The sequence below is a fragment of the Paramisgurnus dabryanus genome, chromosome 13 (assembly GCF_030506205.2).
Source record: "Paramisgurnus dabryanus chromosome 13, PD_genome_1.1, whole genome shotgun sequence".
Lineage (NCBI taxonomy): Eukaryota > Metazoa > Chordata > Actinopteri > Cypriniformes > Cobitidae > Paramisgurnus > Paramisgurnus dabryanus.
The window spans coordinates 5,583,924-5,610,006 of NC_133349.1; the positions used below are offsets into that span (position 1 = coordinate 5,583,924).

At 36.1% G+C, this 26,083-nt stretch overlaps 2 protein-coding genes across 7 annotated transcripts in view; one reads left to right on the forward strand and one right to left on the reverse strand.

The window, feature by feature from the left end:
- ntrk1 (neurotrophic tyrosine kinase, receptor, type 1) overlaps window positions 1–20,664 on the forward strand; it is a 43,333-nt gene extending 22,669 nt beyond the window's left edge. For 2 of the 5 annotated variants that reach the window (XM_065298818.2, XM_065298823.2), the window contains 10 exons: window positions 2,841–3,173; window positions 3,259–3,276; window positions 4,421–4,482; window positions 4,564–4,666; window positions 7,931–8,095; window positions 8,204–8,334; window positions 8,738–8,910; window positions 11,590–11,830; window positions 13,628–13,786; window positions 18,701–20,664. In XM_065298818.2, coding sequence (XP_065154890.1) covers window positions 2,841–3,173; window positions 3,259–3,276; window positions 4,421–4,482; window positions 4,564–4,666; window positions 7,931–8,095; window positions 8,204–8,334; window positions 8,738–8,910; window positions 11,590–11,830; window positions 13,628–13,786; window positions 18,701–18,886 — 1,571 coding nt within the window. In that variant the 3' untranslated portion in view covers window positions 18,887–20,664. The remainder of the gene's footprint in view (window positions 1–2,840; window positions 3,174–3,258; window positions 3,277–4,420; window positions 4,483–4,563; window positions 4,667–7,930; window positions 8,096–8,203; window positions 8,335–8,737; window positions 8,911–11,589; window positions 11,831–13,627; window positions 13,787–18,700) is intronic. The other 3 variants (XM_065298819.2, XM_065298820.2, XM_065298822.2) reach the window with 3 other exon arrangements.
- A 3,109-nt stretch (window positions 20,665–23,773) lies between these two features.
- Window positions 23,774–26,083, reverse strand: part of paqr6 (progestin and adipoQ receptor family member VI) — a 30,191-nt gene continuing 27,881 nt past the window's right edge. For both annotated transcript variants that reach the window (XM_065298824.2, XM_065298825.2), the window contains one exon: window positions 23,774–25,993. In XM_065298824.2, coding sequence (XP_065154896.1) covers window positions 25,713–25,993 — 281 coding nt within the window. In that variant the 3' untranslated portion in view covers window positions 23,774–25,712. The remainder of the gene's footprint in view (window positions 25,994–26,083) is intronic.

Consider the following 26,083-nt stretch of genomic DNA (forward strand, 5'->3'; position numbering starts at 1 on the left):
AATATCTTAAAAAGTACTAAAGAATTTTTTTTGTATATTAAGTACAAAATAAGTTTGCAAAAATAAAGCACTTTAAGTACATTAATGGAAATGTACTCCTTTTTCACCTGGGTGTGTAGCCAGATAAAATTACGATTATAAAAAAATTTTTTTACCATATACTTTCAGTTTTTCCATTGAACACTAAAGGAAAATGTTTAAAGAATTTGTTTATCCCATACGATAACAGTTTATGGCGACTGCTTCTCCCTCCAGAAAACCCCAAAAAAACAAATGTATTCTCATTATTCACAGATGCTCTCATTACTCTTCGGCTATAGCTCTCTGACCAACATGATCTCACAAAGTTACGTGGGATAGTCACGGAATTTTGTGCTCATTTTTCCGTGGCATTCCCATGGATCTCCGCATTTTTCCGTGGCCCTGCTACGGACTGTCTTTTTCCGTGGCATTCTCACGGATTAGTTACTCAACCGCTTTTTCCTATTTTCAAACCATTTTCGCTTTGGTTTAGGGTTAGATTTGGTGTTTGCGTTAGTATGTCACTTTAACTATTGGTTTATACTATTTTTTCTGATTTATTCTTTTATATTTTCTAAACTTTAAACAATTGTCGCCTGGCGTTGGGGTAAGAGTTGGGTTTGGGTAGGGATGTCATTTCATGTAAATATAACCCTAAACCGAAGCGAAAATTTTAAGAAAATAGGACAAAACAGTTGAGTAACCAATCTGTGAGAATGCCACGGAAAAAGACAGTCCGTAGCAGGGCCATGGAAAAATGCGGAGATCCGTGAGAATGCCACGGAAAAATGAGCACAAAATTCCGTGACTATGCCACGGAAATTCGTGAGATCAGGTTGCTCTGACTGTTTCTGAATCTGAATTGAGTGAAAGCAACATATCTACATAGTCAGAAAAATTGTCAAAATATGTACCCTAGTATGGCAAGCCAATTTAACTTTTATTCGTTGTGTTATTGATATCAACAATTCAATTTTCACTAGTTAAAGCTTTAATTCTTGATATCAGATATTACATTTCTACTAGTATCAATGTTAATTCTTGATATCAGCAATTTATTTCTTGATATCAACAATTACATTTCCACTAGTAACAATGTTAATTCTTGATATCAGTTATTCAATTCTTGATATCAACAATTAAGTAATTGATATCTGTAATTGTATTTTCACTCGTGAAATGTCACCAAGTTAAAATGGAGTTAAAGAAATGTCACCAAGAAAAGTTAAAATGGCTTGCCGTCACTTGGCTGGTACCCTTTTAAAAAGTACACTTATTAGAGTCCATATTAGTAGCTCAAAGGTACACATTGGTACATATATATTTATATCTCCAAGGTACCAAATGTATACATCTGTACCAAATGGTTCATATTAGGACCTTATTAAAGGGTACAGCCCCAGTTGCAGCTGAGGTACATATTTTGTACCTATTTTTTCTAACAGTATAACCACTCAAAAAAAAGGTTATCCTGAAACGTACAAGTCTACCTGACAAAGCTACATTGAAAGCACGACAAACAAGTGTGAAGTTTCTTAAACCCAGACACACAAGACCCTTAACATTGGTAGCAATGTTGAGACTGTCGAGTTTTTCATCTGAAGTCTTCCCATATGGCCGCACTCCACACCACAGCAATTACCACTATTTATCACCTTCTCTTGAGAAGAAGAAAAACAATGCTTGACTTCAGACAAATGTATCGCCATCAGGGGAGCGATAATGACTGTCAGGAAAATGGCATGATAACCGTCTTCAGATCTTGTTTGTTCTCTGCTAATGGATTTCTCTCCCCCGAAGTCCGGAAATATAATTGTGACGATTGATTGGCAGATAGCGAGTGTGTTAGCCGACAGTCTATCAGAAACATCCGACTGGTGCGCGAGGGGTTCGAAGACGACGTCTGCTGCCTCATTAGGAGCGCGCGTTATCGGCCCACGTCTTAGTGTGCAGGTGCTATGGAGTATTTGTGTTCCGGTAGCAGCACAATAGGTCACGCGTTCGATACACACATGCTGATAAAAAATGTATACATATAAGTCGATTTGGATAAAAGCATCTGCCAGATGTGTAAAGTAAATATTACGATCTATTCTAAGCCTCCAGACTGTAATCAATAATATAATTCCCTAGCTTTAATTATGGTCTTAGCGTACTTACTGCTAACCGTAGTGGATTCCACTAGTAGTTCACCTAACGTAACCGCAACACGCTTATTGTATGCGGTAAGTTGACTATTATAATTTAAGACTTAACATCAGAGACTTATTTAAAAGGTAAACTTTAGAGTTTGACACAAATAACTGCGTGTCTGTGTGCGGAGTGCTTTCTGGAGGCAGGGTCACGGGTTAAGAGCACTGTAATGCTTATGGAGCGCGGCCGGCCTGTGCGCATCAGCATGTTCCTCCGACTAAATGAACCATTTCCTGTATCCCACCTTTGCTAAGCTCTCAAGTGCCTCTTGTGGTTAGGTCCCCTAAACAGACCAAAATGTATTATTTATAACAGGTCAACAGGTTTACTGTAAAGATGGAGCACATTGATTCATGGAAAAAATTATGACAGATGTGCCAGTCATCAGGGCTATGATGATGTGCATAAGTTATTTTTAACAAACTGTACGAACGCCAACTACTGAAGTATAAAAGTTTTGTCCAATATTTGAATATTTGTGTCAGTCCGAGTTGGCTTACACAGAAACATAACAGCATCCAAAACTCATACTAGTGAAAGCAATGCCTGTCTTGTAATAAGAAAATGAAAAGTAAATAAACTAGCTGCCCACATGGTTAAATGCTTAGCATTGCATCTGTGTTTAGTTCCAGTACGGATCTTGTCGCTAAGTAATCCAGAACCTCAACATCACTGGTGTGTCCCGTTCAGAGTGGACAGCAATCCTCCAGCCACTATCAAATGGCTGGTCAACAGAGAACCTCTTGTTGAGACTCAGTTCTTCTACACGGAGCTGATCAGAGACGCGGCAGACGGCTCGGTGCAGCACGGCTGTCTCTTCCTAAACAAGCCCACCCATCTGAACAACGGCTATTACACCATCATCGTGGAGAACAAATTGGGGCGGGCCGAGGCCACGGTATATGGGGATTTCATGACAAATCCGTTCGGCTCCGCAGATCCAGAAGGCATCATTCTCGGTAAGGGCACATCATCGGAACACAAATTGCAAAGCAGGTCTTCTATTACATTAGCTAACTTAATGTTATCCTCTCCACATGCCAGTCCAAACAGACAAACCAAGTAAGTTAACCTACCTTTGATAAACTCTTAATACTGAAGTGACCAAATGCTTTTCTTACTTAGTATTTTTGTCTTGTTTTCAGTACAAATATCTAAAAATTCTTAAATGGGACATATCATGAAAATCTGACTTTTTGCTAAGTGCTATAATTGAGTCCCCAGTGTCTCTATCAATCTAGAAAATGTGAAAAGGAAAAAATCTGTAACTTATTTTTGGTAAACCATTCTCTGCAATTTGAAAAAATAGGTCATTGAAATTTGGCTCCCCTTGTGATGTCAGAAGGGGATAATACCGCTCCTTAATCTGCACTATCCAATCACGGCACTGTGATTTAGTGCGGAGATCAGCTCATTTGCATTTAAAGGACACACCCAAAATGCCACATTTTTGCTCACACCTAAAGTGGCAATTTTAACATGTTATAATAAATTATCTATATGATATTTTGAGCTAGAACTTCACATACACACAGCAAAAAATGATTTTCAAGAAAAAAATTCTTAGTATTTTTGTTTCGTTTCAAATTAAGATGCTTTTCCTGATGAGCAAAACGACCCAAGAAAATAAGTCTAGTTTTTAGACCAAAAATATCAAATTTAAGTGATTTTGTGCATAAAACAAGCAAAAAAATCTGCCAATGGGGTGAGCAAAAAAATCTTGAACATTTTTTTATAAATACTAAATTCAAGAAAATTTCAAGAAAAAATTGCTGGCAGATTTTTTTGCTTGTTTTACGCACAAAATCACTTAAATTTGATATTTTTGGTCTAAAAACTAGACTTATTTTCTTGGGTCGTTTTGCTCATCAAGAAAATCATTTTTTGCAGTGTACTCTGGGGACAACAAAGATTTATTTTACATTTATTTTAAAGTCTTGTGAAAATGTTCCCTTTAAATCAAAATAGTGTAATTTGTGTTTAAAACAAGCCAAAAAATGTAAGTTAAAGATTTGCAAAAATTTTTTACTTCACTTTTCTGTTTTTTTTTTTTTTGTCTAAAAACTAAACATATTTTCTTCTGTCCTATTGCTCATTAAGAAATTTTTTTTAGCCATTTGTACTGAAAACAAGACAAGAATACTTAGAAAGCAAGTCATTTTTTGTGCAGTGTAAAAATAGTGATAAACAAATGCTTTGATTTTAGCAGTGCCAACCAACCAATCCACAGATGACGTGACAGAGAAACTGGAAAACAGAGTTTTTGGGGTAAGAGACAAATCTCATATGAACCCATCTATTAGTTATTATCATATCACCCTACTAATGGTCTTTGTATGTTACTACCAGGTATCCGTGGCAGTGGGTCTCGCAGTGTTCACGTGCACATTTCTGCTTATCACAGCCATTGTCATCAATAAATGTGGCCAACACTCCAAGTTTGGCATCCACCGTAAGTTCAATAGTCAAGCTTAATTTTCTTCCAAATAAAAATGATTATATTTTTATTCCAAGTTATTGATTAATTTATTCTGCAATCAAAATAATAACAGCTACTGAAGGAGAGGACGAGTGAGTAGCATTTGTCTGGTCGTTAAATTTCAACATGGCGGCTACCATCCAGAGGGACGGCCCATATGTAAAAAAACTGATATAAAAAATTTGTAACTACACTTTCCGAAAATAAAATGGTTAATAAATGGTCCCAAGCTCTACACCATTTAAGTACAGATATGTACACTGCAAAAAAATATTTTCAAGAAAATTTTTTTTAGTTTTTTTGTCTTGTTTTCAGTAAAAATATCTGAACAAAACGACCCAAGAAAATCTTTGGTCTAAATTTTTAGACCAAAAATATCAAATTTAAGTGATTTTGTGCATAATACAAGCAAAAAAAATCTGCCAATGGGGTACGCAAAAAAATCGTGCATATTTTTCTTAAACACTAAATTCAAGAAAAATGCAAGAAATTACCCCAATTACCCTATTGGCAGATTTTTTTGCTTGTTTTATGCATAAAATCATTTAAATTTGATATTTTTGGTCTAAAAACTAGACTTATTTTCTTGGGCCGTTTTGCTAATCAAGAAAATGCATCTTCATTTAAGAAAAAAATACTAAGAATGTTTTTTCTTGATTATCATTTTTTGCAGTGTAGGCTGCATTTGATACCATTACGTACCTCTGAGGTACCAACACAAACTCTTTAGGTGCAAAAGGGTACTTTTTGAAAAGGTACCGCCCCAGTGACAGCTAGAATTTTTCAGACAGTGTATTTTACGTGGTGGCTACATTTAGTACAATAAGCCTTTTGCATCAGTTGCATTGGGTCTAGGGGTGAGGTTTCATTAGTGTTCATTTCTAACATTTCTAATTAGTGTTCATTTAGTTTGATTCACTACAAAAATTAGCCAACTAGTAAAATAATGATGAATTCTTGTGATCGGGAGGTGTAACAAAGGGCTGGGTGAGAAACTACACCAAATGACTTATTTACATAAACACATCTCCATAGATAAGATATACCACTAAAAAAATATTTTAACACATTTTAACTATTGCATTAAATTGCATTGCAGAACAAACAGTAACATAAGCTGCAGCAGAAGAATGTCAGCCTTAAACTAAGATGCTTTCTCCATCATCATCATCATCATCATTATTATTATTTTGGATAATTGTTGCTGCAGGAGGCTTTGTGTTGCTTTGAAGCAATGTGCAAAAAGGCATCGAAATATGGGTCTCTTCTAAACTGCAACTTTGTACAGTGTCAGCCTAACAGCTCGGCAGAGTGCTGGCCGGTCTTAATTACAGCATGCAAAGTAAATAGCACGGAGAGCCCCAGCCGCGAGCGAGCCATTAAAGAAGAGTGATGGAGCCATGCTTTCAGGTCCACTCGCCGGGCGCACAAAGTGCTTAAGTGGACCTGATTGCCTCCCTCCCCTCTCACCCTTTATTCCCCGCGTTCCTCTTTTCTGCCCAGTCTGGGGTCTCTGTGGTTACAGCTTGAGTGGGTTTTGTGATTTGAACGAGAAGCTTTTGCTTTTAATGTTGCTCCCTAAATCCGATGTGATTTGCTTTGAATATAAGTAAACATTCTGATAGATCTTTTTGGACATAATGTGTGTATGTCATGCAATCCGCAGTAGCTTAATTGTAAACTACGCATTATTAGCGGTGCATGCTAAGACGTGTAATTCATCCTACCCTTAACCCCCAAGCAATGAACTTGTTGCTTGTGCTGTGAAAATGAATGAATTCTCAAATGCATCAAGTTTTAAGGTTTGCTTTACAGTTTAAAATATCTATGCAACCTTAAAACAAGATACATTCAAGAAGAAAAATGTCACAAGCATTGTTTACGGAGACATCAAACTCAATTTAGTGAGTTTTATGCTTAAAACATGACAATGGTTCAGTGACAAAAACGGTTTGGCAAGATGAGAAATTCAAAAATCTTTTTAAAAAACTTGTTTTAAAAGCACGTATCAGATTTATTTCAATGCACATAGTGTATTTATGTTAATTTTATGCAATAAAAATTACATTTGCACCATTTTTATGAAAGTTAAGACTGAATGTACCTACAAATGTCAAATGGTGTAACCGGCAGTGGCGCCAAAGAATGAGAAATATTAAACATTTTATCCATTAATGGCATGTATCAAATTATTTTAAAATATCATTTTATTAGTTATTTCTAAATGTACATTTTAATGCGTTTTTGTAATATTTGTCCTGACATATGCTAAAAAAGCTCTGTTTCTAAATAATCTTTGACAAATGATGTAAAAATGTATGTAAAAAAAAATCATATTACACCAAACTAGATTATTCCACATTTTTTTATTAATATATTTATATTTTAATTTAAAAAAATACTAGTTACACCAATTGACACAGACCGATTACACCACATTGACATTTTTGCAATTATCCCCCAAATATTTTTTCAAAATGAAATAAAACCAAAAATTTTAGACTTGATCCTCAAAAAACAGAATGTATGCAAGTAATCTGCAAATTTATTTAGCAATGTTAACCCTTTTACATTTAATTGAATACAGACACAAAATAATTAACGTCACGCCATTGACAATGGCATTTGTTTTTTTTTTTTCTGTTAGGCACAGACCTAACTTTTAATCTTGTATCAAGTAATAAACCTTGTTTTAAGAATGTAAGCATAAGTTGCATAGTGTTCAATGAAATGAATGAAAATATCTCATTGACTTGACACAAGCCATAGCGACCAGAATATCATAGTGACATCCAACCTCTTAAAAACAACCTAGCAACAGCATATCAATACGCTCAAAAATAAATTTACAACATCTTAGCAAGTCCAAAACACATTGGCGACAACTTGCATCTTCTTCGTAAAAAGGAACCCAATTTGGGAGAACGGTCGCCCATGGGAAACTAGATAGTATTGTACGATTTTTATTGGCTCGAGTGCTTGAAAACAGTGCGGATGCCGTAGGGGGATTTTCGCCATCATGAAAATTAATTTCTGTTTGTGCAACTATGAACGCAGGTTATTTCTTTTCATTTTCAGATTTTTTTGGTTATTCGAAACAAACCATATGCTTTCTTAGAGTGTGTAATATTTACCATGTACAACTTGTATCCATTCATTTTCTTTTTTCCGTCTCTTGTCTCCACAGTGCTGTTTGCGAACCAATATTTCAGATTCAATGTTGTTTTCTATCTCCAGGTTCATCTGTTTTGGGCACTGAGGATGATCTGGCTGTGTCCCTTCGCTTTATGAATTTCGGGGTGAGTCCTCCGTCTTCAGATGAAAGCACGCTGGATTCTGGATTGTCCAGTTTTGTGGAGAACCCGCAGTACTTCTGTGGAATCATTAAAGAAAAAGACATGTGTAAGTAGAAGCCAACCCCACAATCCCTTGCACTAACACACAAGCAATTCAATGCATAACATTTCATTTGGTAACAAACAGATGTGACTATATCTGTCAATTGTGCAGGTGTCCAGCATATTAAAAGAAAAGACATTGTTTTGAAGTGGGAGCTGGGTGAAGGAGCGTTTGGTAAAGTCTACCTGGCCGAATGTGCCAATCTCTGCCCTGATACTGACAAGATGCTGGTTGCCATCAAGGTATATAATATTATGATGTAAAAGTGCTACAATTTTACTATCATCTTGTGAAATATTTTGCTTAAAAAGTGTACTGATGCCTATGTTATTTTACACTTTAATAAAAGTTTTTTTTTTACTTTTTCTAAACAAGAATATTTCCTGGGGGAAATTGCCATAAACACAATGACATATAAAGAAGAAAGTCATGTATTATGGATAAGGGTCTAATGTAACCCACTGTGGATTGGATGTCCTTCATCCAAAGTTTTCACATAAATGTCTCCCGGTTTGATATTTAGTTCTAAATAGATCTAATGCAATGCAACTAGTAAGTTTTTAGGTGTGACTTAAGTATCCAAATATTTTTGGGGACACTGCGCATTCAATGCATTTACATATCTGATTGTCTGTGTTCATTTAGACCCTGAAGGTGGCCAATGAGTCGACCCGGCAAGACTTCCAGCGTGAGGCCGAGCTCCTCACTGTGTTACAGCACGAGCACATTGTGCGTTTTTACGGCGTGTGCACAGACGGAGAACCTCTGGCCATGGTTTTTGAGTACATGAGACACGGAGACCTCAATCGCTTCCTAAGGTCAGTCCAATAACCACCGCCTATTCCTAAGAAAAAATACTGATAGCACTGGTGATGTGGTGTGGCGGTCAGAAACAGACCACAGTCCTTAGTGAAGAGCTTCAAAGCATGCTGTCTCAGAAATATCAAACAAGTTAAAGCAAAGAAGATACAGGAAAATAGTAGGGAGACACCTGTGTCACCAAAGCTTTTATGTCTACAGTAAGGGTTTTAAACCTCTATTCATTTTTTACAGCATTTTAACAAACCAACTGCACAATAAAACCAAAAAATCTTGTCACTGGTTGAGACAATGTTGCTATGCTAGGCTGGTCGGGAGACTCGCAAACAGAAATGTTTTAACTAGGGTGACCATACCTGCCATTCTTCCCAGACGGGTCCTGGCCAGGATTTCGGGTTTGTCTTCGGAAAGTCGTATTTGTCGAAACTTCGATTGCATGTCTTATGTTTTAACTGAATGGCGTATGCAGTCAACAAATACGACTTCCGGAAGACACACCGAAATCCTGGCCAGGACGCGTCCGGGAAGAATGGCACGTATGGTCACCCTATTTTAACAGAGCCAAAGCACCACGGTGGCGGCCATCTTGGCTGCAACCCTGAGGAGCTATTTTGTGTGTAGATGATAGGCATACATTGGAAATTACCAACTTTTTGTCAATATTAAGTATTAACAATGTGTCAGATCAGTCATATTACAAGACTGTATCATAAATTGATCTCAGCCACACTTAAAAATCACCAATGAATGTACATGCATGCTCTAGAGTAAACAAACTCTAATGTACATTAAAGTCAACTCTAAGAAAGTATTTTATCATCAGTAAAACTACACAATTCACTTTTTAAAGGGAACATTTCATGAAAATCTAAATTGATATTTTGAGCTAAAATCTCATTTATATCTTCTGACAGCTGAAGCTCTTTGAAAAACATCAACAGTAAGAAACAGCAGATTTGGTTTGTGATCTTCAAGTCTTAATGAAGATGTAAAGTTCACTAAAGTTTAAGATGGTGGACCATATGTCCGGCACAGCTGAATTTCAGTGCGTAAAGATCCAGTCTGCTTGCCAGGTGGCTGCTGGGGCCAGATTGGGAATGGGAACATGTGAATGTTTGAGGGGGAGATGAAAATCACATTTTCACAAGACACTGTATGGATGTGGCTCCAGTCTCAGATGCAGCTGCCCCATCCTGCCACCTGCCTTCTAAACTAATAGGGACCACATACTAAACCAGATAGGAGGCGAGCCAGTGGCAGAGGGTTTAGACATATATATTAGGATGAATTGAGACAGTGGGTTGCTCATTGATGCTTGATAGACATGCAAGACTAGGGTGACCCAGGAAAGAGGTAGGAGGCTTGAGATTGTTGCAGATGGATGGTTCAGCAGAAGGCACATGTCTGTGAAAGTCTTATAATCTAATGATGAGATTAGGAGCATCAAAGTTTGATTTAACTCAAGTGATTTCAATCTTTGAAATGTCCTTACTCAGTCAATATTAAAGATACCAAGGTTATTTTTGTTCTTTACATTGTAGGAGGAGTTTACTGTATGTAGAAAACAGATTTAGCAGGGTTATTCTCACGAAATCCAGATTTAGAAGGTGTCCAGCATAAGATTTTTTTAAAAGCTCTTGAAGCCAATTTTTTGCACATTTGAGATACATTTTTAGGATTTAAAACATATTTCCTATAGAATTATAATTTTTTAGATTATCATTATCAAAAATTATCATTACCGCAACATGATATTACATTAAATGTATGTATGCATTTACAAAGTTGTCTAGGTACTATGACAAACAAAATTTCAACTTTTATCTGAAGGGAAAAAGTTAAAACTGCTTACCTGTTAGCCATCTTGAGTGTCACAGTCAATTTTGTCCCTTCCAACAATTTTTTTTTTAAATTTTAGTTCCTTGGGGGCTTTAACAATGATTGAAAATTGTTGCGGAGGATGAGAAAATTGGTCTTGGACACATTTATATTCCTTATTATTGTCTCTACATTTACCAATGATCACCAAACACCACATGTTTCTTTACTGTAAATGTTTATAGTATAACATGCACAGAAGCTTAAAATATTTTCTAGATTTTTTTTATTATAAATATTTCCATGTCAAAGAACCCAAATTCAGTCAGGGACACGTTGCGGTAATGAAAATTTTCCCCTTTAATGTGGAAAAAAAATTGGTTTGTATGTGTCATTTGAATTCATGTGCAAATGAAGAGATGTTTGTAACTGTATGTTTCTTATTTTAATACTCTTACTTTGCATTTACTTTTTTATCAAAATGTTTCATGACACTTCATAAGTCTAATTTCACGAGAATCACCCAGCTGGGTTTTTATTATCTGCGTATTGTGCGGTACTATACATGTAGTGTCATGGAGTCTGCAGTAATTTGATGTTATGGAAGTCCCATTAATTTATGGTTCATAATGTTTATGTTTCATTCCTTACTTTTGAAATGAAAGGTTAAATTGAACGAATTGTATTGTTGGATACATTATGTCACAGCGTGCTATGTATGTATACTGCACATTTTGGCACATGTCATTGGGGTATTCACATGTAGTAAGAGGAGTAAGATTGTATGGCATTCGAAACATATCCATAATTTCTTTTCTCAGGTCTTTCAATAACTGTTATATGTGTGTTTTACTGTACAGAGCCCACGGTCCAGATGCTCGGATCTTGGATGAAGTAACATTTCCTCCATTGGGACAGCTGACCCTTCCTCAGATGCTTCAAATCGCTGCTCAGATTGCTTCAGGCATGGTGTATCTAGCTTCTCTGCACTTTGTACATAGAGACTTGGCCACCCGAAACTGTTTAGTTGGAGAAGGGCTGGTGGTGAAGATTGGGGACTTTGGGATGTCGAGAGACATTTACAGCACTGACTACTACAGGGTAGGAAAGGATTATTTTAATATATATTCTGTGTTAGCTTCGTCTCAGATGATTCTTCTAAAATGTATTATATAAGGAATAAAATAATGAGAGAAACATAGGATAACTGTTGACGAACATGTCAACTAAAATCTCAAATCAAAGGTTTGGTAAATCTTAGATCAGTTTGATACACTAAGAATCCTTCTGAAACTCTAAGGGGTGGTTCTCCGGACAGAGATTAATTTAAGCAGGGACTAGGCCTTAGTTTAATAAGGAATATAACTAGTTTTAACACACATGCCTCACTAAACATTACTGACGTGCATTTTGAGACAAAACAAAGGGCACTGATGTATTTTAAGAAATATCAGTCCAAGTCGTTTTCAGTTTGGACAGCTCTTAGATTTATTTGAGTCTAGGACTAGTATAATCCCTGTCTGGGAATCCGCCCTCATGAGATACATGTGATATTAATGGGGTCTTAAAAAGCAAAGTCTCAAGTCTGATAAACTTAAAGTCCCAATGAAGTGCCTTTGAATGTGCAGCGTTGTTTAATGTGTTGATGTAATTTCAGCTGAAACAGGAAGTCAGTGCGGTAAATATCTAGTAGCCCTCTTTTAAAAAAATAACCATTAGTGTTTTGCTTATGGCAATGCCCCATTTGATAGCTATGAGAGCCACAGTTGTATAAAAATGGAAACTATCTGAATCATTCTATATGCCCTATATAGTGCACTATGTGCCTTTCATTATATATTATAGGAACTAGTAAATATACCAACAAATGTCTGATTTCAGGAGGGATGCAGGGGGCGGGATGCTTTAGATTCTAGAGAGCATTTGATTGGACAGAAATTAGATGAGAATGATGTCATAAGATTTTTGGGGGTCACGTGCTACTTATGACTGATTCAAAAGTTTGTCATAAGTATATTTTAGCAACAGCCATCAATACATTGTATGGGTCAAAATTAAAGATTTTTTATGCCAGAAATTATTAGGATATCAAGTAAAGATCATGCTCCATGAAGACATTTTGTAAATTTCCTATCATAAATATATATAAAAAATATTTATCATTTGTAATACGAGTTGCTAAGGGCTTCATTTGGAAAAATTTTATAGAATATTTTATTTTGATTTTATCCTAACAAACCATATATCAATGAAAAGCTTAATTATTCAACTTTCAGATGATGTTTATATCTTAATAAAAAAAAATTGACCCTTATGACTGGTTTTGTGGTCCATGGTCACATTTTTTCTTAAAATGTATTTTGTCAGTCTGTTTTGAAGCACACTTGGGCTAAAATACTCCAAAAATCTTGCATTTTTATTTCACAGAGACTTTAAAGGGATAGTTCATCCAAAAATGAAATTCTGTCATCATTTTCTTACTCTCATGTTGTTACAAACCTGTATAAATTATTTTTCGCGAGGAACACAAAGGAAGATATTTTAAGGAATGTTTGTAACCAAACTGATCATGAGCCCCATTCACTTCCATAGTAGAATAAAGAATACAATAGAAGTGAACTGGGCTCATGGTCGGTTTGGTTACAAACCTTCCTCAAAATATCATTCTTTGTGTTCATCAAAACAATGAAATAAATACATGTTTGTAACAACATGAGGGTGAGTAAATGATGACAGAATTTTGGGTGAACTATCCCTTTAAACATATTGATATTTAAGAGAAACTACTGATATCAGATTTGACATTTTCTTTCTTTGGAGAGACTTAAGGTAAGTTTTTGATATAACAGTATGGAGATATTTGAGTGTGATTTTTATATTTGGTTTATTTACCATCAGGTTGGTGGAAGGACAATGCTGCCTATTCGTTGGATGCCACCAGAAAGCATAATGTACAGGAAGTTCACCACCGAGAGTGACATCTGGAGCTTTGGAGTGGTGCTTTGGGAGATCTTCACTTATGGCAAACAACCGTGGTATCAGTTATCCAACAGTGAGGTACAGCACCAAAATTATTTTTATCAAGTTGAAGTCTGATACTAAGCAAATGTTATTCAGAATTCAATCAATTTTGCGATGAAAATTGCAGTGTTCCTGTATAGCTTAGTGTTGGGGAGGTCATCATAGGTTCTACCCAGGGAACACACGTGATAAAAAATGTATACCTTGTAATGCACCATAACTTTACATGCACACCTTCAACATCTTCATCACTGTAAGTCGCTCGTCTCTTAGAATTAGGTTGTTAAGAGGTGTTCTTAATTCTGGTTGTCCTAGTTACAACCCTAGACATTATATACATAGACACCTCATGATGTGCTGGAACGTATCCAGCGTCGCCGCCATATTGGATGGGTCTCCTCACTCTACGCTAGCACCAGAATCAATCAAAATCAACAGAGAAAAAGCAACTATGCCTGTGTTTTGTGCAGCTTACAGTTTCAATAACCGGCACAGTAAAGCACCTTTTTACAAGTAAGATTGTTTATTTTTTATTTTTTTATTTACCATTTATAATATTATGTCATCGTAGCCAACATTACTTACGTGTGAAAATCCGGTAATAGTTTGGGGTGTTATGATTATTGTAGTTGGGGATACACCTTCCTCAGTAGAAATAAATGCGGTGAGCGCATTGGGGACCCATCCATGATGGCGGCCACGCTGATACGTCAGCTCCAATAGACCCTTTTACTGTTTGTACACAATGATGATGTGGCAGCGTATGCGCGTGCATTTAGGCAACGGAAGTATCGTAAGAATCAACAGTGAAGCAACACAAACAGTAAGTTATTTTAAAAAATTGACTTTATCAACATTTTCAATACAGCTACCAGATCCGTGTACTATAGTGGAGTGGATAAAAGACGTTAGCAGATGGCCAAAAATAAAGTTGCCAGATACATATATACGTATATTAGTATATTATATTAGTGCAACCAAACGCAACAACGGGACATTTTGATGTTGAGAAACCGTTTTAATAAACTTTCTGAGTTGCTACCACGTTAGAACCAATGGGGAATAACACCACTTCTGTTGCCAAAATGCGCGCGCAGGCTATTTGATCACGTGAGCTGTAAAAGGGTCTATAAGCAGCGTCAGTCTATAAGGTGTCTACATATATATTATGTTATGGTTACAATTACAATCAAATGAGTAAGCGTCCTCTCAGTAAATGACGAGAGACGTGAACTTCACAGCTTCACTCTCATTGACAGTTGGGTGGCCATGCCATTTTGTTGGACCTTGTCAGGATTTCGGGTGTGTTCTCCGGAAGTCGCATTGGTCGACCGCTCTTAAGACATACAATCATCATAGTTTTATTCTTACCTTGAAATGTAATGGTTGCTTTTTTGAAATAGAACCTGAAATATTAAACCTGGATGACGCATGCGGTCGACCAATGCGATTTCCGGAGGATGCACCCGAAATCTTGTCCAGAACGCGTCCAGCTAAAATGGCACATATGGCCACCCTACCTGAAAGTCACTCATGGTTTGCATAAAATTGAACTGTTCTCAAATTTGCCCGCTTCCTGTCGTTAACAGTCACTGTCGCTCATGTTGCCCAAGCTTCCATTAAAATAAATGAGATTGCGTCGCTCTGACATTGCTAGTCGCTAGCAGTGTGCACGCAGCATAAGTCACTTTGGATGAAAGCATCTGCCAAATCGTAAATTATATAAATTATAATGAATTAAGCAATTCGATTGTCTATTTTTCACTTTTAGATTAGTTAGAAACACAACAGAAATCATAGAGGTTATCACGTGAGGTCAAGCAAATGGTGTTTTGGGTGAACAATTCCTCTAATGTTTAACAGCGATTGCTAACACTAAAGTAATTTTGACATTCTGATGAAATGTTTCACAATAGTTTCATCAGTGATGACCATTAACGTACAGCAAACAGACCGTTCCAACCCTCATCATGATGCAAACATCCATTTTGCCTCGAAAGCGTCTGTGCTCTTAAGCACTTATGAACGAAAAGATCAATAGATTTTTAGGTACCAGAACGATCCAGATTAGGCACCAAAAAGTGGATCCTGGGGTGACCACAACTCCACTACTGTAGAGAAGAGCCTCTCTTCTTTCAAGAGAGAGGTAGATCACTTTCCCGCCCATTCGATTTTAATTCAATTACAACTCATCTTCGCCTTGGGCCGACGTTGTTTAACCTTGTTACCCTAATCCTTCCCGAGCAATGATGGACACTGCTAATTATCATGAGTCTAATTGTAGGGGACAGAGACGGATCGTTCCTGATTTTCCATCTAAGAGGAATGAAGGGGCCAGACTTTCAGAAAGGGTCAATGTGATTTTTTTTGTTAATTTATTGGAGCGATTGAAAGCCCATTTCAGTATGATGTTGCGTGGAGCTGACAGTCTCTTAACCTTATTTAATTAAGAGCCAATGCTATAAAGGCTAGAAGTCACTGGCGTTTTAAATAGACACAGACCAGGAATAGAAGTACTGAGTGCTTGAATCTTTAGTCATGGCTGGGCATAATAAAGTAAAAAGGGTAAAATCATAAGGAATTAAACTGTCCTTGATCTTTTGAAATGAAAGAGTTCAGTGCCCTATGACATACTTACTTTAAGTTGAACTTTCTACAACTTTAGTCCGAAAGGCGCACTTATTGACACAAAGCTGCAAATATTCCCTATTCTGAATATTGGTATCTTACTGACATCATTAGGGAGGTAAATCGACCTATTCCGACCTAGTCACGATGAGGTGATACAGAGAAAGCACGACGAATACCGCAGATACAAACAAAAAATGGAAAATGTGGAGTGTGTCTGTCAAAACTTTTACAATTTTTCAAAAAAATTCGGGGCAGTTTGAAGATGCAATCTGCAACTGTTATATTAAATACATTTATTATTGATCAAGCATGTAAAAAATCAGTGTTGAAAACCATTTCCTTACCTTAACCAATTCACAACGTTTAGTATAACAATATATAATTTGAGCTGTCAGGTATGAATTTGTGAAAAACATCATCTGACGATGTAAGTAACCTGCAGTATTATGTTTTAAACAGAGATGGCGATAGAGAGACAAAAGTTATAGACTGGAGCTTTAAAGTCATCATGAAACAGAAGTAGCGATCGTCTTCTTTTCCGCATTGTGGCCATAGACTGTAAAAAAGATGGACGTAGTGTCGGTGACGTCACCCATAGGTTTCTGAAGATCGTTTTTGAAGCTTAAAGTAGGCGTTGCCTGCTGTCGGCATCTTGGCCGCGCGTCACCGCGCTTTACTCATGGATATACGTGGATAAAGCTGAGGTGACTGGTTGCTGAAACCACGCCCACCTAGCTCGATTCTAGTGACAGCAGTGGCTGCTCAACCGTGACTCAAGTGGCCACGCCCTTAATTATGCAGAACTTTAAGGATTAAACGGATGATTTACAAAAAAATTCACCCCCCTCACAGTTGTCATGAAGGGCAAAATTAGCTATACAGACAAAAAAAATTTGTACCAGGATGTAAACATTATTTTTTACTGTAAAGTGGGGGTCTATGGGAATTCCGTATCCCTTCCGTATTCACTTTATCAGAGAGATTGGAAGGTTGCCCCATGATTGTGAAGTATATCCAAGAGAAACGGCTTCTGAAATTAGAAAAAAACGTAGGATTTCATCTATTGAGAACTGACTGAATTGTTGAAATTTGGGCCAATTTGCTTATCGCTGCAATCTTTTCCCGGGAAGAAACAAGTCTCCGAGAGCCCCCCTCTCACCATTCCGTGTGACAGGAAGTGTAGAGAGGTCGCTTTGACGAGAGGAAAGTTCACTTTTTAATTTAAGTCGCCATAAAAATAAAATGAAAAACTTCCGGTCATATGGTATGGCAGGTGGGCGGGTCCGGGAGAAGATCACTGCGATTAGCAATTAGCAACACAACCCAACTTCAAATGATCCAATTAGATCTCAATGGACAAATTCAAATCCAGCCCAGCCTTATTTCATTTCATTTCAGAAGCTGGTTTCACTCGGATATACGTCATTATGGGGAAAATTAGGCAATCGATACTTCCGTTTCATGGCGACTTTAAAGATTATGAGGAGACCGATCAGCCTCCCGCAGATCGGTATCGGTCGATCGATCATCGCATTAATTGGCTCGATCGGTACTCGCTAGATTTGTCGCTCTTATGAACCAGTCTATCTGTTTACTTTTGTCATTACAGGGCTCCTGAATGCGGCCGCAATTGGTGACCATTTTATGCAGTGCGAGCATCTTTACAACCGGTTGCTTATGTGCGACCTGCAAATTTGGATTTCTCTCTCTGCCTTTGTATTTTCTATGAGGATTCCTTCGTAGAAGGAATATTTGTTGTGCTTGCTTATTTGATTCTCTATTAAAACAATAATATAGGCTACCTAACTTTTACTTTATGTAAAAAAAAATTAAGTTACAGTCATCAAAGAGCGCACATATCAACTTGAAGAATCAGTGTCGGGCATTGGTATCAGCTGATCATGAAAACAACAAATCGGTACTCTGTATCCGGGTCAGAGCATCCCTAATTATGAGTATAAAGGAAAATTAAATAATGTCAAAGTATGACATAACCCCCTTTAAAGATCTTCTATAAAGGTTTTTATGGTGCAAACTCAGAAATGCTACTTACAGAGTCTATTTTCAGGTATTTTAAAAAATGTTACGCATTTAAAAGTACTGCTATTGGCTCAGCCTAGAAATGTTGCTGAGAGCTGGCAAAGAGCTCTGTCTGTGAGTCCTACTCTCATTAGTGCTGCTTTCTAAAGCAAGCATTACAATACTATTACTCATAGGGATTTGGAGTTTTCAACAACCTCCAAACTTTAGTTGGATATTACATCATGCCAAATGTACAAACTCCTTACAACCCTCTATTTCATATATACGTCTCTTCAGGCAATCGAATGCATCACACAAGGACGAGAGCTCGAACGTCCACGTACCTGTCCAAAAGAAGTGCACCTCCTCATGCAGGGCTGCTGGCAAAGAGAACCGCAGCAGAGGCTTGTCATCAAAGACATCTACAACCGCCTCACGGCCCTTGTCAAGAGCCCACCCGTCTATCTGGACATCCTGGAGTAAAGGCATGCAAGGACGAGCTGAGGAATACTCGCTTCTGCTGGAAAGTTGGAAGAAGGGGAAAGTCAGATGGACGGAATTGGAAAGAACGGTGTCGTACGAACGTTTGTTGATGTGTATGTTAAATCCACTACAAATTGAAAGATTGCTTCCATGTGTTTAAATCTGAAAATATTATCATGGGCAAATAAGCTAATACTCGAATTAGTGGAAATTGTTTGTGGATCTTCATGATAAGCTTCGAAAACACAAAGACATTGAAGTCAGGGTCTTTCTCTTATTAGGTATTAAAGGTGATCTGTGTACATCATTTTTGAGTGTGGAAATACTTTCCCCAATCCCAGCTTAATATTCAAAGACAACTATAGTGATCTGTAGGATGTTTTAACACTGTGGCGCTACCAAAACATTGCTCTGTTTATTTGAGCAGACCCAACACAGCAACACTGGCTCAACCAATGGGCTTAACCAATGGAAGACAAGAAAAGCGTTACGTTATTTTTGTAGTTCTGTTTGGCGATGCTGGTGGCACCGAAACTACACACTTCACCTTTAACTAATACATTCATTTTCTTAATACTGCGACCCCGAAAGAACGATTGTGCCAAGTTGACTGCATTTCTTTCACGAATATATTACATCAACCTGTTATGCGTGGTCTAAACATGCATGTATTGTTGTTGTACAGCATGCATGTTTAACATCAACTTCCTGTTATGGCTCCTGGGCTTTGCTTTTCTTTCTCATATCAAAAGCATCAACAAGGTCAGCAACAATAGTGGAGACACAATGGGCTGTGTACTCTATGGAATACTGCATACTGCACATTTTACGCCGCATACTACTTTTAAATAGTATGTTAAACATCATGCAGTATGCAATGTTAACTATTCTGACAGAACAGTTTTGCATGTTTAATTCAGCAAATGATAGATAGATATCGAATAAAAAGTAACTTTGTGTTTGTAATTCAATTTTATATAAATATGTCTCTTGGCAGTCATTCGACTAAGAAGAAAATAAAAAACAGAGGCCCATATTACTCCTGGATCGTGCATTGCACTGAAAAAGCTCAAGTGAAACGCTTTGCATTGTGGGATTTAATATATTCCATGCAGCGTGCTCTGGCTGTACGCCGTTTCATTTTGGTAAATAAATGCTGAGCAGTATTCTTCCAGCATGATATTGGTGTAAGGGCAGAAATCAATGAAATATTAATTGGCTTTTGTTTCTTATTCTATTCTTTTATTAATTGGTGTTTCACTTTTACATACTCGTTGTGCCTCATGTACATAACCTAGCAAGTAAACTATTTAATTTTTTTACATCTTGAAATGATTCCATACACTGTAAAACTTTAGGATCACTGGACTGGATGACTTGAAATGTTTTTCATGATCTTTAAAACATTTTTTTTTTCCTACAAAAACCTGAATTATTCTATAATGTGGAAAAACACAAGAATAAGGCAATCCTTAAAATATTATTAAGTTATCCTTAACTTTTATCCGGTTGTGTATATACTGTATATATACATTAAGAGGCATCTAAAATACATAATGCCTCTTATTGTCATTAAAAAAGTGGTTTATAGTTTGGATTCATTTATGAAACAGTACATTTTAAAAGAATTTCATTAAAATGTCAAATCAGTAACATCCACAAATAAGTCTGACATCTGACAGAGAGCAAAATTTGTGTCACTGTGCAAAAAAAGTGCTTTTCTTTGTGTTGTGTTGATGGACAATCCAAAACAGGTGTATTAAACTTGAATTTGTTCAGTCTTTATTTGTGGTTTGTATATGTCATTGTTAAATATTGGCCATCTCTGATTATCAATGCATTGGGGTAATGTTGTCTTCTACTGACTCAAAAACAGCAAAATGCCAAAGAGCAGAAATATAGTGTGAATCAGATTCAGATTAAATAACATCACACCAGTGTTCAATGATGACAAGCTGAGTGAAACGAGTAGTTTAAGTTTAATAGTAAGGAATCAGACACCTCGGTGTCAGATGTCCAAAACAAATTGATGCCACTATAACCTCAAACTTGGATTCTCCTACATGGTGTTTAATACTCACAATGCAAGAAATGATTTTCAAGAAAAAATGTCTTGGTATTTTTGTTTGAAACAATGAAACAAGCAAAAAAAAAAATCTGCCAATGGGGTTAGCACATTTGTCAATGTTCAAGATTTTTTCGCTTAGCCCATTGTTAGATTTGTTTGCTTGTTTTATGCACAAAATCACTAAAATGTAATATTTTTGTCTATAAACTAGACTTATTTTGTTGGGTCGTTTTGCTCATCAGGAAAAAAACATTTTAATTTAAGAATTTGTAGATATTTTTACTGGAAACAAGACAAAAATACCAAGACATTTTTTTCTTGAAAAATTTTTTTTGCAGTGTATCTGTCTGAATGAAGACACATCAACATCTATTGCAACTATCTGAAGATAATTATACTGACTTAATCCTAAACCTGTCTAATTGATTTGAATTTTTAAATAAAAAACACCTTATTTAATTCATTGAAATATTTTCCATAACACTAAGGTACAATAAGTTTATATTTGTTAACCTAGTAAATGCATTTGCTAACATTAACAAACAATGAGCAATATAGTTTATCAGCATTCACTGATCTTTGTTAATGTTAGTTAATATCAATTCAATTGTTCATGTTAGCTCATTATGCATTAATTAATGTTAACAGTTATAACTTTACATTTAAAAACTAAATGCTGAATAAGTTTTGTTTACTGTTTACTAATACATTAACTAATGTTGAAACAAATACAACCTTATTGTAAAGTGTTAACATTTTTTCTTTTGAGAACCCAAAAATATCTCAGTAAAAACACACAAACACCTAAAATACTGAGAACGTTTAAAAAGCGACTGAACCAGAAGTAAACCTAAAATGCTTTACTTTTAAAATAAAAATGATTGAAAATTAAACAAATAACATTTTAGTGACGAGAATTGTTGCATAGGTTAACAGATGGACACAAGAGGAGATATGAGAAAGTAACAGATGGAGGTGAAGTTGAAACCACTTCTCTTCAGATTACAGCATGCATACATACTATAACCATATTGTCTATAGTGAGAGAAAAAAAACGTGTTTATAGTCAGTAAATTAAAATGTGGCATCTGTGATATATAACAACAAATCTGCCATTTTTGGTCCTTAAGTACGCAACAAATTGAACAATTTATGTAGTTTAGTAAGATCCCAACAAACATACAGTACACAGATACAGTATGGTTGGGGGTGGGTCGACACATTTATTTTGTCTGAAATCTCCGCACGGAGACTCTAGAGAGCCGTAATGCATTCTGGGTAATGCTATCGCTGCCTCTGCGGTGCTTAAACTTAATTCTCTCGGGTTATTTGTGTCTGGACCACTATACCGTTTCAGCTGTTTTCCTGGCAGTGCCTCAGACACTAATATGACTAAAGATACACAGTGAATATTATCAGAAAGGATAGACCTATTATTCACATGTCTAAAGTTTACAGACGATTATGAGTTTTAGGTTAGCGTTTATCTGAATGTGTAACGTAACCTGTAGGTAAATTTCACATTCACATACTGTATAGTTTACGCTAACATTTAAATTCTGTAATTAGCATACTCACTTTCACGTCATGTTGTCCCCAGAATGTACGTTTTATAAACGTGAATGTGAGAAAATGGCGAATCAATTAAGTTTATATGACACATAAACTAGTTTGGCTCTGAATGAAAAACAGAACACGTTTTTTTTTAAGTCTTAATTTGTTAAAAACTGTCCCTCCTCAAGTTAAATGTCGCGTGGCGTTTATGAAACGGTTTCGTTATGTGTGCGTCACCCCACCACCATATATGGAAAACATCAATTAACTGCTAAAAGTGAAGGGAATTTTCTTATTAAGAAACATACGTGCGTGAATCCTGCTAGGAAAGTTGAATTTCACGTGTTGTTGCGTTCCGAAATGTGTCTGGAACCGAAAGGTGTCGTATGTTTCACTGAGGATGCGTCAGTCACATGTACCTGGCGGGAAGGACGTCATGGGATGCTGCGCAGATCGATCAGTCTGTGACATCAAAGTACCGCGAGAGCGATATGAAGGACCAGCTTTCGATTAGCTCTCGCGGTACTTTAATATTAAATAAACAAAACATTAATTTAACTGTCTACGAAAAGCTAGCAAAAGTAATTTATTTGCAATTCAAAGTTTTCTGCACAAAATCACCCTGCATAATGTAAAGAACATTCCGTGAAAAAACCTTGATATCTTTAATATTGACCCAGTAAGGTCGTGTCAAAGAGTGAAATTAAAAGTGAAATCAAATGCTTCTAATCTCATAATTAGATGAGACTTTAGTCTGGATTGCAGTGTCACATATAGTGAGAGCATCATACCAACATTTCTAAAGGTTTTAGGGGACAGTGCCTTCAAACAAACACAATATATATAAGTGCTGGGGATATATAAATCTAGATTAATCTCATACAAGATAAAAGTAATTTTTTGCATAACATATGAGTTTGTGCTGTTTGTAATTATTATATATATATAAATACACACACATTCATGTATGTATTTAGGAAACATTTACATGTTTATATATATTTATTTATTTTTATATATTCTATATTATATATATATATATATATATATATATATATATATATATATATATATATATAAAACATTTCTTAAATGTATATATGTATGTGTGTATATAATATTTACACACAGCACAAACTCGTATATTATGCAAAAAAAATCACTTTGATTTTGTATAAGATTAATCTATATTATATTCAAAAAGTATTAATATTGAATATGTATTAATACATATTCAAAAAGACACAATAACGGGACAGGTGCTGTATAGTGTACAAGTCAGTTTTATTTTATTATTTAAAACATCGTGTCACTTTATCATGGTCATTTTTTCACATTTTCAAATATTACAAAAATATTTCAATATACCAATTACAAATATGAGGCATTTTTGTACAATATAACTTATTTTACTACTTTGATTTAAAGGGAAATACATTTATTGTAACAAAATCTTTGAACTTAATCTAAAGGGCTTGTCTTTCTCAAAGCTTACACCCCTCACAAAATTATTTGACCTTTCAAAAAGTAAAATGATTATTTTAGATTATCATTTTCCTTGGCAATTTTAAATGCTACATTGTAACATCAAAGGACACTTAAATGCACAGTTTTTAACTGCAATACATTCATTTGGGCCAACAAACACAGGGATTTGGGTACCAATACCTTTTGCATTTCATTTCTTCTCTATTGTACGAAATACTGTCATTGCCGATCATTTTCATATTTAAAGATGACACGTGTGCACACACACACACACACACACACACACACACACGCACGCACACATACACACAATTTAGCAAGACTTCTCTGCTTCCAAACTACAAATAGGCATGTGAAGAAGTGCAGAATCTATCCACCACTAACCTTCAAAACACTTACTATTCCTTTATAACCCCAAATCCCTTTCATAAACACCCATTCAAATATTATTACCACCATGTGACCGTGCTTCGGAGCAGGTTAGAAAATGTTCTTGCCTTTAGGCGGCTTTAATTGCACAGAATTATTTACCAGTCATTCAGCATTAGGTCAGACTGAGAAGCCTGTACTCCCCTTAAAGGAAAAACAACAGTCAGAGGTTAACAGCTTAATATAAAAAATGGTTAGTTTTGACTTCTGGTTTGAGAGCAGCAAGTATTTAGTAAAAGGAGGAAAATGCTATACATGACAATAAACTTGTTTTGAGTTATGCACTGCATGGATACAAGATTCACTGACAGTAAGTAACTATATACAAACCTAAAACGTTCTGCTTTGTTAATATGTAAAAAATGCAAAAAAATACACTGTATTGTATGCCATAATCCTGCAATGAACAAAACAATACCACAGTAATGTAACAAATGCCTTTTAACTGTATGTGACAAATATTGTACCACAGCCCAAAGTCCAGTACAATCCCACATTACCATGAGATGAAAAATGTTTGGACGAAATTAAAGAACAACTTATCCTTCACAGGGTTAAAAAGTAAAAATGTAAATATTGTCTTGGCAGAGATATAGCCCTTTTCCCCCTTAACCTATGCTGAGGTTTTCAAAAGTGGTCCAGAATATTAAAATAATTTTTTGCAGTGATAATACAACACAGATGTATAATAAGGGACAGGGAATGAAAGATAAACACAAATATAGATATTTAAAGGGGCAAGTAGAGACTTATTAAGTAGATTTTTTTATCGATAAGCATTACATTAATTACTGATGCATCTATTAATTAGGTTAATATTGACTATATTAAAACACCTGATTAATGCTACTTATCATTTTCCAGTTAAATGTTATAGCATAACATTTATAAATGTTTTTTTTCTTCAATATATTTAGCTTATAAACCCTTACAAGGTTAATATATACCTACAACTTTGTTAAAATATAACCTGTAACATTCAACATTCACGTCATTTAACCCCTGACCTTTCGTGTTTGTAACTAAAAAAAGGCACAATGGTTTAAAAGTACACTTGAAAGGTCTCGATTATTATCAGGGGTTATCGGCTTAGTAACTATAAAAGGGACCTACGCTGAATGAGCTCGAATAGTACAAACATTTTGCTTTTAGTAGAAAATAAGCAAAAATAAAGTATTCAAGATTAGTGACTGTAAAGTGTGCTAGTAGTAAAATCCTAGAAAAAGTGCTGCACGTTTACTGTCAGCAAAGGTGCGAAGCTTCCATTGGCTGTGTGAAGAAAGCGTTTTACTCTTCCTTGTCCCCACAAAGTGCCTTTTGTGTGAGGGCGGCATCGGAAGACGAAGTGCTTTGGCGGGGCGTTCGTGGTAAACTGGCGCTGAAGAAACCGATGAGAGCCAGGTTGAGGAGGACACCCAAAGCGAACGCCCCCAGGGTGCCCTGAAAAGAAGGTAAGGCCGAGTGGGACGTGAGCCACTCTTTGCGAGACCTCATGTCAGCCAACAGTGCCTCCATCTGGAAATAGGTGCCCACTACCGCACACACGTGAAACAGCTGGTGACTGTGACCTTGGAGGAGAATGAATGAAAAATGACAGTCAAAGATACTTAAATGCAAGTTTTTCCATCCTTTATATATATAATGATGATGGAAAATAA